Below are 13,518 nucleotides of genomic sequence, written 5' to 3' on the forward strand. Positions count from 1 at the left end.
GCTGCAGAGATGGGTTTCAGTTCCCGGTTTCAGTTCCCAGTTTCAGTCTCGGTTCCTAATTAGCAATCCGTAGAGGAGCATAAAGGGATTTCTTTTGAGTACAATAAGAAACTAACGTAGTACGTACGGTGATCCCCAGTTTGCACGAGAGCTAGCTGCTCCCGTATCAATAAGAAACCGACGACGTTCTTGAAATCAAAGACGCATTGATCGTCCGGAAAAAAAAAAGGAACCAAACATGAGTGACAGGGTGGACCAGTACGGGGGTAGCTCCGCGAATCCAGAAACCCCACAAAGACACACGCATCTCACGATCAATCACCAGGGATTCCGCTTGCGTCGATCAACAGTGACGGCAAAGCTTAGCTAGAGTCCATGGTCACTCAGGGCCCCGGCACCAAACAATGCCCCCAATGCCCCAACGACAGACTTATCCGAGACTGATGGAGCTCGATCGATCGCCACACCGTACCTTGGCCCTTGGACACGGGCCAGTTTGTCAGCTGTGATGTTCTCTAATCACTCAAAGTGAACGCGTACTGTACCTGGCTCCACTGATTTTCAGTAAGGTTTATCTTTTACGGCTCTAGTTTTTGCTTAGATAAGCCAAGTCCTTTCGAAAAGCAATCACAAGTATTACTGTGCGCTAAACGCTAGCCACTAAGCCCAGGGATAGCGGTGCACGAGCACGAGTAGCCATCAGGCCGACGCGGCAGCATCCCCCGGACCCGGGACCCCCACCACCGATCCGTCCCCTAGCAAGTGCGGATCCCTTTCGCCGTGCCGCGCCGCGGTTGCAGTCGAGGTGACCGCGTGCGGCTGTTTGCAGCGACGGCGCTGGTATCCACGGTGCGGTGCCGCGCCGGTTCGACGCACATGAATGATTGATCGATCGCGTCGCGCCGCACGCCGGGGGGGGGGGGGGGGGGCAAACCAGCCAGAGGCGGGGTGCGGGGCGCGCAGCCGCGTCAGGCGAGGAGAGGACCAGATCGCCGCGGTCTTGTGGCGGCAGACTCCACCGGATGATGGGGTACAAGACCTTTATACGGATTTGACAGGATAAGGGAGGGCAGTGGATAGGGATCAGTGCAGCCACAATCGAAGAACGCAAAAAGGAACAGGCTCCGGCTCCATGGATGGACATCGTTGTTGCGTGCGCTACAGCACTAGTACAGTACTGTGGCGCAGTACTGTGGCTGGTGGTGCCTTCGGCGTATATGAGCAACAGGTTTGTATTATTGCATATGATCAGGACTGATGCAGGATAAGAGTGAGACGAGAGTCCGCGTACAAAAGCATGTGCTGCCGTCTTATTACCTTGGTAGAGCCCGCTCGTCGTTCCGAGGGAAGCACAGCTGCAGTTTTCGTCTCAAAAATAGGCGTATATTACAGCAGGCAGGACAGCCTTTAATAAATCCGTGCAATGTGCAAATACTTTATATCTCTGAAATGTAGCAAGAGTTCATTAGCCTGAAAGTGGGTGGAAAGTACAGATTTATATAGTATTCCTGAATGAAAAATGGCTGTTGGAAAATGGAAACCCAAAATGAAATTCATAATTGATACCTATTTTGACTATCTGGCTGGACTATTGACCCTCGCCTGTATCCACTCAAATTTTAGAAAGAGAGTAATGGTAGAGCTATCTGTAAAACAATCTAACAAAAATGATCGCATGTAAAATCTGCTTGAAATTAACAATACAAGCAAGGGTGCAGAGCACTTCTTCCACACCCCATGTGTTGCCTACTCTGTATCTCTTACCCGAGCAGAAGTGCTATTGTTGAATCTTTAGGACTGGAAAGGCAATAACATCCCTTATACTCGCCGAGTTGGTCAAAAGCATTACTAGTCGGTCGATTCCAAGGCCCTAAAAATTGATAATTCCAGATAAATTAGTCCACACAAACCACATACTGACATTTTTACTTTCAAGACTGATAGCAAGTTGAAAATACTGGTCTTTCAAGCCTTACTGTAGAACGTACCATTCCGGAAGCAGGTGGCATTCCGTACTCTAGGGAAGTCAGGAAGTCTTCATCTAAGGTAACTTCATACGAAAAATCATCTTCCTCGTGTTTACCCTCAGTAGATTTGACCTCCTTGGTCATTGCAGCACGCTTAGCATTGTGCTGCTTAATTTGATTTTCAAAACGACCCCTCTGCCACCAAAAGTAAAGTGGTCATTTTAAACTCTGTAAAGGCCAGATGATTCAAGACATGATAATACTCATGCATAATGATTTTTAGTTGTACAAATGATATGGATAAACATGTCGTGCCAACTAAGGATATAATAACCCTTTTCCTTCCCCAATTTTCTGGTAAGGTGAGCTCTTAGGGGGCATGTTTGAAAGCCCTTTTTAAGTGTACCATGGTGCTGCATTATCAGCCAACCTTCTGCATGTTAACCAGGTCTGGCCTCTGCATTTCAAGTTTATCAAACCCTCCAAATACAAGCTCAAAAGACAAAAGCAACGATGTAATAATACCACCAGATAATACATGCCACATTAATTCTTGACTGCAAATCAAGCATTTTTTAACCAGCCGGCTACTTTTTTAATCCAAGGTTTCCAAACTACTAAAAACAAAGTGGCAGTGGTAAGTGCAACTGAAATTTTGGAAATACCAAGGTGCTTCGCGGTTTGAGCATAGCTCAAACATTGTATAGCACACAATATTTTCAAAGCTGACTGGTTAGTTGGTGTTGACGTATTCAAGTACTTGCACCTACTAATACCAAATTTGTAAGCTTTTGCCAGGCAATGCACAGGAAAATTGTACTACCAGAGATGGTTTACATGCATTAAGAAAACTAGGCAAATATACCTGATCAATTGGGTCTGTGAGCTCAGAAAATGCATTACCAATCTCACGACCACATATGAAAAGTTCAAATCGCTCGGTAAGACCAGCATACCTACAGCAAGAGAACATAATTATTATGATAAGTGCACAGTGATTGAAACTGAAGTATGCTCTGAATACCAAATAAGATATACAAATAATTCATAATCTTGAGGTAATCTGTTTTGAGTAACAGTATTTTGACAGCAATATGTAACAATGCATCCACCCAGAGAAAATATATGGAACTTTGATCAGAACAGCGGCATCACCAAATAATCCTTTTAAATATGATCTCAAAAGGTAAGTACGCAGTTGATATATGGACAATTTTAAGGGATATGTTTGAGAACAGATGGACCACATCTAGTTAAGGGATGTGCTTGGTTTGATGGTTGTCTACATACAGCCTACTGGCTTCAGTTTCTGAAAGGCACAAACTCACACTGGTATCAGGTTGAATCAGTAAAAAAACAGTAGGTAGTGACAATGGAAGGTCAGAGAGATTTGTTACATTCATGGGAACGGGGAAAAGTGATGATAACTTAAAAGAAGTCTTAGTTGTATCTGTTCTATCAAATTATATTTGTGTCTCCTGTGTAACAAATAATCACAGTAATCACGGTACTTTTTGCAGAAAATTCAGACGAAGCAGCTCGATTCCTGCATTCCAAATGGGCCTTGCTGACTGTGATGGTGAGACCTTTAGAAAAGAATCAAAGTTTAACTACCGTTAATTGAATAATTACTAGTCTACCCAGAAGCTAATTCTGCAAACTGTACATTCAATTTAACGGTTTTACTTGAGATTGGTTCACTTCATATTCAAAGCCCAGGTGAGCACCGCCGACTGATACAAATGTAGTTCAGAGACTTGATATGTGTCAGTCTTATTTCTCGAGACTGGAAAAATATTTTTACAAGCACACTAACATGTAATCTACTTATCTCATACTGTAGTTTCTATTCATAAATATGTCTGAAGTAACAAAAACATAAGAATTTTTTTCCCAAGGAAAATTTCACTTTGGGCCACCTTTTATTACCGTTGTTTCGTTTTGGTCCACCCTTTAACCAATGTTTTCACTTTGGACCGGGTATTTTTACCGTTGTAGCGCTTCGGACCACCCTCAACTCTTTTATCCTTATACATCCAACTTGTCGTATGCCAAAGAAATGATCTTACATATAGTTGTGAGAGTTCATTGATGAGTAGGAACCGACGTACTCGAGATTTTTCATATGCTTGAAAAGAGAGTTAGGGTGGTCCAAAGTGAAACAAAGGCAAGATTACCCGGTCCAAAGTGAAAACATTGGCTAAAGGGTGGTCCAAAGTGAAATGTCGGTAATAAAATGTGGCCCAAAGTGAAATATCAAAGCAAATGAACATTTACACAATAGCAGTAATTCAAAACAGTGTCTGTTACCAAATTAATAATTATCTTGCAATTACCTCCTATGTGGTTTGGCCAATGGTGATATCTCAACTGGGTAGTCAAGAACAAATGTTGGCTGTACCAGACTTGATTCAACAACAGTCTCAAAGACCTGGCATACGATGGAAAATTATAAAATTGTTATTCTTCATGGCAAACAATTAGCTCAACCAGACTGGTAAAATCACTATAATATGCATGATATAGAGTGTTGTTAACGTGAATTGGAAAGTTTGCAGCTTCAGCAGGCCCAATATAAATCTGATTTCACTTATTTACCTACCATTACCAGCCTAGTATCCTACTTGAAAATGACGTTGTGTTTGAAATGTGGAAGTTCACTAAATTTCAAAGCCCTTAAACTTTGTTAGTAAACTCCTTTATCTATATGAATCCATAAACCAACAGTAGTATATTAGTTTAACTTCCAAGGTGTATAGTTATCACAATTATTTGAAACCTTGCAATTTCTGTTTACAACATCAGATTTTGAAAATGATGGTTACAAGGTCTGCTGGCTTACTGTAAGTAATCATGCCAACATTTTGCTTGTTAAAATGTGCCATATAGCTTCAGTTTGCATGATTCCAGCCAGAGCATCGGGCATTTATGCAATGCCAAAATTCTCAGCAAAAGCATCACACTTAGGATACTGCACACTTTATCAGAGTTTGGGTTCTTGAAAAACTTATTCTTTTGAGCCAACATTTGATCCCACCTGATACTGTTTTCGAGCGTTTGTTTCAAACCTACGTCTGGGGTTTGGTGATGATAAAAGGTGCCCTTGAAATGCTGAATGTCTAAAATGAACTCTCAAGTCCAAAACTTAAGGAAGACTTCTCCCTTACGGAAATTTTGAGGCAGCACCCGAGAAATAAATAATGTCATGGAAAATAACAGCTGAGATACCTCATTGAGAACATGTCCAACAGATGAACAAGCTTGCAATGAGATATTCTCATTGCTCTCTGTTTTGATCCCTCTTGCAGCATTTTTGGCGGATTCAAGATCTTCTCCAAAGCTATTAAAGTCAATTCCAGTTGCTTCTTTGACAAGAGAATGCATGGTTTCCCTCCTCCATGGTCTTTCAAGGGAGATTTCAGTTCCCTGTTTGGTATTAAACAACAATTGTTTATCAATGTGAAAAGACACAAGAGTAATACGTGAGTGTGTTCCAGGAAATTAGGTAGGGAAAAGGTAAACTATAGATCAAAAATCATATGCACACACGATCCTCATTCTTCATTTTGCTCCAGGATTTGCTTATGCACCATTTTGGTAATTTCTGAAAATTCGTTGATGGCACATAATTCAATGAAAAATTGAGAACATGCTTGTAGCAAGTGGTAAGTCCTCCAGTTGTGAGCCTACCAACCAGGGTTCAAACCCTGGTTCTCACCCAAAAAAAAAAAAGGCCCCTTGCTGTGTGTTCCCAAGTACAGGTTAAGACATGGCTTGTGGCAACTGGCAATGGATTACCTGTACGGGCAAGAGCCGGCTTTCGGGGCCATTTCTTGACCTTAAATGCAATGCCTTTGGGATGTCTCTCCCCTTGGGTCAGGTTTTTCAATGAAAAATACAATTGAACGGTTCCATGGACCTGACATAACCTTCATCCTCCCAAACCACTCTCTAACATCTACTTCTCATTTTATCCCCTTCTATCTCCTGAGAGCAACACTACCACCTGTTTCTCTCTCCCCCTACTGCGTACTGCTATCATAGCCTCTACCATTTTTTGCTGCTGCTACTAGATCAGACCATGCCAACCTGGCAACCTTGATGCCACCAAATTCAGCCATTCCTGGCCTCACACCAACACGCGTGGTGATAACAGGAAACAAACAGCAACAAGCACACCAAGACAACTGCCAGCATGAAGACAGCGTTGTCATGGATTAGTGAGGAGGCACCATTGCCAGCCATTGGCACTGGCAGTGGCCATAAGAAATGGCATCTGTAAGTACAAGCCAGGGCACAGGAGGTGTCTTCACCCCCTTCTTCCTTCCAATCGCCTTTGCTGTAGCGCTCTCCATTTCCACTCCAGGTCTGGAGGCCTCACACTGGGTTGACCTTACCGTGTACTCCTTGTCAGAGCAATTTCATTTAATATGAATAGATACCTCCTCGAGCATGCCACCTCTCACTTGTCAGTTGTAGTATACAAAGCACCATAAGTTGTTTGCGAACAGTACATGTACTTTGCAACATACTTGGGCTTGCAGGGGCTAAACATTGTACTATATTTTGTATTATACTGTATATTGTGTAGTAAATGAGAAGTAATACATTTGTTGTTGCTTGTACAACTCACCTCTAGAGTTGAAAACAATGAATACTTGAATAGTAGCTCAATCAAAATTCAATTAATCTAAAAGGAGAAAATGTTTTTGATGGGGCACTTTAATTTCTTTGATCAGACCTATGATTTCTAATGTCAATGGTTTTATTTTGGTACAAATTTCTAGAGAAATCTGCAATGCAGATTGTTTTAGGACCAGAAATGTTTTTTTTTTCTGGCATGCCCAAGTGCCTATCTGCATATGGCTTCCAGACCAGGAAACACCAGTACGGAAGCAAGGTGTGGATAATTGTTATTGAGCTTGGAACAGATTCAGTACAAAAGAAAAATAATAGAAGCAACAAAGATGGCATGATTCTGCTCTGATATGTGTCCAGATGATCCAAATTAATAAGGCAAAAATGCATTGCAATATATATATACTATATACTATAGTTACTAACTTACTATGGTAGACTTAAAGACTCATACCTGATAATCAACCCTAAGTTTGCCATGAGTAGCCATTGCACATCTAGTAACAATTTCTTCAGCCAAATTCATCATGCTTTCATAGTCTGAATAGGCTTCATACATCTAGCTTCCAAATACAAGGCAGTGAGTCAGACCTCACTTAGAGTAGAGCACATTATGCAAGAAAATGGAATAAACAGGAACATGGAAGATAAAACCACTAGGCTCAACCTACATGGTAAGAACAAAGCAAACATATGATATGCGGGTAAGAACAAAGCAAACATATGATATGCACGTATTGGTGAAAAAGACCTCAATTCTTTACCTCAATTGTGGTAAATTCAGGATTATGGCGAGTGGAAATGCCTTCATTCCGAAATATTCTCCCAATCTCATAAACTTTCTCAAGCCCTCCAACCTGCATTTTTTTTCAGTAGTACTAAATTTGTAAATAAATATAAAATAGCTAAACAGTATACAGTTCGCAAAAAATTATGTTATGGTAAGATTAACATGGCATAACAAGCATATGTGATACTTCCATTTCGATTAGTCAACATAGTAGTCAAATCTGATCCTTCTGTACTCACAGGAATCATATTCACTACTATGTTGACTAATTGGAATCATATTCACTACTATGTTGACTAATTGAAATGGAAGTATCACAGAAATGAATACAGATACAGAGCAGGTTAAGAAAAAAGAGATAGCTGCCAAACTGAAGAATAAAAACTGAATAGTAACCTCACCAGCATCCTTTTCAAATGCAGCTCTGTTGCAATCCTCAAGTAAAGATCTCTTTGCAGTGAGTTATGGTGGGTTATAAATGGTCTTGCTTCAGCACCACCTGCTGCTCCCTGTTTAGCCCGGTTGGAAAAAAAAAGAAAAATGACCAGACGATATTAATGATGACCAATAACAGTCAAATAATACAAAACAAACACTGGGGCACTGGGCAAGTCCATTTTACCACCCCCCCCCCCCCACCCATGCTGATTAAAAAAAATGATTGCTAAGTCCATGTAAGCTTTAACCACAAAACCATGGTAATCTATCAAAAGTTCAAAACCAGATCAGATGACACCATGGCTTGATGCCACCCTGGTTTCCAATTCTAGTGACCTAGCATCTGAGGTGGTCTATGTGCTGAGTGCTAACTTGGTCACTAATGAGTCAATGAGTAAAAACATTTTGTATTTTCTACCTAATTCCCTTGTGCCAACCATGCTAAGCCAAGCAAGAGCACTGTTTACAAAATAAAAATGGCAGCAAAAAACATTTTGCGTGCAGTGACACATTTTCGCTTGCCTGAGCAAGCTTAAAGGACGGCACTCTTCCCTTGTGTTACACTGTGATTAGTGTTACCACCTGCCAAGATTAAAAAGCATCCAACAAAAACAATTTCACAATGATCCCTGCTACATTGTGCGTACATGTCCTTGGAATGTCTATGAATTAGACTATGTAAGTCTGAACTGAATTTAGAGAATCTTTAGATGTATTTGCTCTTATATGTAGGTTTTGCGAAGCTCAGATTGAGTATAACAGATTGGAGATATGTACTGTACAGAAGACTTGAAAGTTCAAAGTACGAAACATTGTAAGAATTGGACATGGTTGTATGTCCGTTTACACCCCAGCTCCTAGCTACGAAGCAGAAGAAAAATTTTAGAGAATACCACCAAGTAAACTAATTTATCTTTAGAGGACTTCAACGCTGCAGCAAACTTGCGGTAATCTCAGCCACATGGTTGTTTGTGATACCTCAGTTGGATAAGAGCTTCAAACACAAAATGTTGTCTTCAAAGAAAACTTAGCAATAGCACTAAAATCAAAGCTAATTGTCCATAAAAAGTAATAGGCCTAAAACTTTACCCAGCTAGCTTTTTCCTGAACACAGGATAGAAAAAGAACAAACATGCCAAAACCAGGTCAGCGGAGAAGCCTCGTTTTATGTTTGGAGGGTATATGTATATTTTACCGCATATTTTGATATGTTGACATAACCTTAAGTTGAAAGAGGAAAACTAAAGTTTTGCACCCTGTTTACATATGTATCACGTTTTGGATCGATACACTCTCCAGCATGAACCCGTGACCTTTAGTATTGTATAAATATGTTATTGAAAAAATATTAAGTACATTATTACAGTATTATATAATATCAGAATATTTTTATGGCAAATCTAATGGTTTCAGTTACACATGATATTCCAAATACCATTTCATATATCGGTAGTTAAAAGTAAGGAAGATTTAGTAAAAAAATGTCATTGCGTCATACATTTTCAAACACAGAGCTACATACCATTAATCTATTCTGTCTATATGGTCCCAATTTCTATGTTAACTCTGCCTTGTTTCAGATTCCATGAGAAAAAGTGGATAATCCCAGCATTATCCTCTTACCAAGCCTAGCGATTAGCAATTTAAAGAATATGCCTAGAGCACACCTGTAGAACTGGCGTTTCAACTTCTATGAAGCCAAATGATTCCATTGTCTTGCGGATTTCAGATACAGCCTAGGAAAAAAAACAGTTAAGACAAACTGAAATGTAGAGTTGGTGAATCACAAATTATGCAATCTCAATAACGAATAATAAATTGCCATCCCTAGTACTATTTATCAAAATGAGAGCTTTGTTGAAATAAGGGCATAGAATTTCCCATCCCACAATTTCCCTATTGCCTCCTGAACAGAAATGTTGTTCTGTACTGCATAAGATTTTACATAAATTTAAATCCCAAGTAAAATAATCATTTAAAGCCAAACATCATAGGCAAGTCGACTTTTCATAATTAATTACTATCTAGTCTAGTTCACAAATTTGTCTCAACCAAAACTAAAAGGTAATTCAGCTCCCTCATGCAGTCAAAATCGCTACCTTTGCTCTTGTTCGGAATACATCAGCAACCTCAGGATTTGCAATCATGTCAACATACCTATCATTGTACAAGTAAAGATAGTATATGTTAAATGTTGGAACAAAGGAATAGGAGTTTCTAGCTGATACTAAAACAATAGTATTAATACTCATAATAAGTGATTCGGATTTAATCAAGTACAAAATGCTTGTATGTAATTCTCAATTTAGACAGCATCCATCATGATCATGAAACACAGGGAATAACCAAATGAACGCAATAGATAAATATATAGAGAGAACCATTGATGGTTATAAGCCATAATAGGTGGTAACAAGGTGTGATTGGTAGTGAAAATATGCAAATACTAAAAACGACTGATACACTTCAGGTATATTCTAAGAGAAGATTTGCCACGCCTATACTCCGTGGGGTATGCCAGAGGTCCATAAAGCAGAATATTTAGCTATAAAATAATTAGAATAACAATAGAACTTCCAAAGCAGATTAATGGAACAAGAAACAGCCAAATAAAACATTCTGAGGTCCAAACTCATTATAGATGCACCGATTGTTCCTTTACTTGAAGAAAAAAATATATAAACACAAAATAAAAGCTAACCTTTGGCGATACCGCTTGTCCACATCAGTTAAGCCATGGTACTTATCAGGTAGTGGGAGTAAGGATTTTGTAAGGATTTCAAAGTTTTTCACGTAAACAGATAGTTCCCCTGCAGCAAAGTGCACCAAGTAAAATAAAATCATAAGCCACTAAAAGAACAATAGTAGATGCTGAATTAATAGCATTAAGATATAATGATTTATCACTAATTAACCATTATATTGATAATAGAATCGAAATAAATTAAGGCTTACATTGAGTAGCTTGAGCCTGAAAGTGACTAACTCAGCTTGTAATACTTGCAGGGTATAAAATACAAATCTTAGCCATTCATGGATAATTCTTCACAATTCTAATCCTATAATCGACCATGTCCCTAGCACCCAAGGACCAAGGTCCTTCATATTTTGTAGCATTCTATCATCTTTCTGATTTTCCGTTCTTTATTGACACTCCTTACCATTGATTTTCCTTTTCGAAACAGTAGTGTGCTGGTAACTTAGTTGAACAATAGTCAGATGAGTATGCTAGGAAAATGCTAGGAACTCACTTCAATTTACACAAAGAATGATTTTCAAATGGGGAGCCAAACACTGTGATGGTGATACAAGAGTCTGACTCGCAATTTTGATGTTTAAAATCATGAAGGCACATAATCATAGAAGTCTACTTCTAACAATACTGTGCAATGCTGCAAACTTATGTCATATGCTGAAAAGCAGACTTCTAAGTGTCATCACATGACAGAATAGACAGTAGTAATGCACCAATAAAAGGATTTATTTTACCAAACCTTTTTCTGTCTTCTTTATGGAACCATTTGCACCTATTATATCACCAATATCAATAATTGTCTTCAGTTGTTCAAACTGTTCCTCAGTAAGGCTGTCTTTCTCACAGTAAAGCTACCAATTGACAAAAAGAAGTGTTAAAAATATAACAATGAACAAGAAATGTTTGTGAACAACTATAAAGAGATCAATGTAAGTTTCAATTGATAATAGTCACAAGAAATGCAAACATAAACTTCATGGCATGATTTACAGCACTCTTTCATTCTTTATGTAAACAAGCCTAGCACCACTGGGAAGATCAAGACAACAAGTTCATCCGGAATAAGACAGCCTTGACTAATGGGTTTGGTGCCTTCCTCAGCTTGTACATAAAATTAGCTTGCAAACGTAACTATACCAATCAATGTATTCACGTAAACACAACGTATTCCCATATGGAGCAGCAGAAGTACTATGACCACTTGATGAATTTACATATGTAATTAAGAGCACTAAGCCCAATATTAAGTTGACCGTCCAAGCAAAACGCATACTAATTCAAACTGTAAGAATGGATTTTGATTGGAACGTGGTAAACTGGTAAGTGGTCAACAACATTCACATACATATATCCTAAGCTGAATTTGAAAATAGTCGGAATCAAGTGCAAATGTTTTGAACATCAATTCGACAATAATAAAACAACAAACCATCGTGATTGTTAAGTTTCAGGGTTCACCGGATCAAAAAAATGCTTCATACTCAAATATTATTTGATTTGTCAAACAATTAAAACATACTCACATCCATACATGCATGCTCAGTTTGTAGCTACTGTGCTATACTTATTTAGGTTGCTGGAAAAATAAAAGGTGTTATAGTTGTTTTATAGATCAAATTAAGGTTAGACAAAATAATGTTCCTATTCAACTGCCATATATCTCCCAGTAGTTTCATATTTTTGGAACACGGTAATATTCGTCTGCGACATAGACTAAAAGGAAAGCAGTTTGCCAAACGCTGAAATGTCTTGCCCCAAATGAGATTATCACAATCGACTGCAATACGAAACAGAACCTCAAGCTATTACAATCTAGATACTCCCTCCGTTTCACAATGTAAGACTTTCTAGCATTGCCCACATACATATATATATATATATGTTAATGAATCTAAATATATACATATGTCTAGATTCATTAATATCTAAATGAATGTGGGCAATGCTAGAAAGTCTTACATTGTGAAACGGAGGAAGTAGAAGATATCACTAGTGGAATGGGAAAGCCACAACTACAATTATAAAACTTGGCACTAGAATATTCTGGATAATATGTACTCGTATCTGATTTACAGCCCTACGTTCGATTTGCAAAACCACGCAACTAACTCATTTGAAAGGAACTAACCTGAATAGTCCCGGAATCGTCTCTTACGGTCATAAAAACAAGCTTTCCAAACGCTCTTCGGGCGACAATCCTCCCAGCAATGGACACCGCCACGTCCGCGCAGACCTCGCCATTCTCGAGATGGGTGTACCCATCCTGAAGCTCCTTGGTAGTGTGAGTCCTGTCCCACTTGTACGCGTACGGCTCGTAGCCCTTCCCTCTCAGCTCCTCAACCTAGCAAACCACACGGCACAAGCGATTGATCCCGATCAAACGGATAGCGGTATCGAACACAGATTGGGGGAGCAGGAAGGGATTGGCGAGGAGTAAAACCTTTTTGAGGCGAATGGCGCGGATGGATTCGCGGTCGGAGGTGGAGGACGAGGACGAGGAGGCGCTTCGGCGGCGGCGGTCCTGAGGTGGGGGCGGGGGCGGCTTCGTGGTGGAGGCGGCGGCCGGGGAGCAGCAGCGGACGTGGGGGCGGAGGGGCCTCGCCGCTGGGGCGGCCTTGGCGGCGCGAGAGGCCGCGAAGCCGAGGAGATTGGAGGAAGCCCTCCACGCCCGCAGCGCCTCCATTCTTCCGCCCTGGGCGTCGCGGGGGGAGCGGATGGATTCGTTATCTTCGTGGGGGTTTTGGAGGAAGGCCGACCACCGTAGGATTTCTGATTTCTCTTTGGTCGCGCCGGTCACGGTTGTGTACAGTCATGTGCTCCTGTAGACTTCTGGCCCTGTTCGGGGGAATTGTACTCTTCAAAACTAGCCGTAAAAATCTAGAGTAGCTGGTTTCTTACTTTTATTTTTTTATTCTATAACTACAACTTCT

The 13,518-nt window shown here is 40.1% G+C and overlaps 1 protein-coding gene across 9 annotated transcripts; it reads right to left on the bottom strand.

Moving 5' to 3' along the window:
• Positions 1–1,288: 1,288 nt before the first annotated feature.
• Positions 1,289–13,300, bottom strand: LOC4330025 (lysine--tRNA ligase, chloroplastic/mitochondrial). Of its 9 annotated transcripts, none has more exons than XR_001543856.3 (16): positions 13,029–13,300; positions 12,717–12,929; positions 11,328–11,439; positions 10,535–10,643; positions 9,933–9,990; positions 9,501–9,569; positions 7,797–7,904; positions 7,370–7,462; positions 7,060–7,164; positions 5,196–5,393; positions 4,304–4,398; positions 2,833–2,923; positions 1,989–2,162; positions 1,765–1,870; positions 1,567–1,646; positions 1,289–1,444 (listed from the first exon to the last, which is right to left on the bottom strand). XR_001543856.3 is itself a non-coding variant. In XM_015771736.3 (15 exons), exons 1-14 carry the CDS (start codon positions 13,269–13,271, stop codon positions 1,778–1,780), a joined length of 1,761 nt encoding a protein of 586 aa, XP_015627222.1. In that variant the 5' UTR covers positions 13,272–13,300; the 3' UTR covers positions 1,289–1,646; positions 1,765–1,777. The 9 variants fall into 9 exon arrangements, 3 of the variants coding, with proteins under 3 accessions (XP_015627222.1, XP_015627223.1, XP_025878494.1); XR_001543857.3 differs by having other exon boundaries at positions 1,289–1,470; XR_001543859.3 differs by having other exon boundaries at positions 1,567–1,658.
• Between the last annotated feature and the right edge of the window lie 218 nt (positions 13,301–13,518).

This window comes from Oryza sativa, chromosome 2 (genome assembly GCF_034140825.1).
Source record: "Oryza sativa Japonica Group chromosome 2, ASM3414082v1".
Classification (NCBI taxonomy): Eukaryota; Viridiplantae; Streptophyta; class Magnoliopsida; order Poales; family Poaceae; genus Oryza; species Oryza sativa.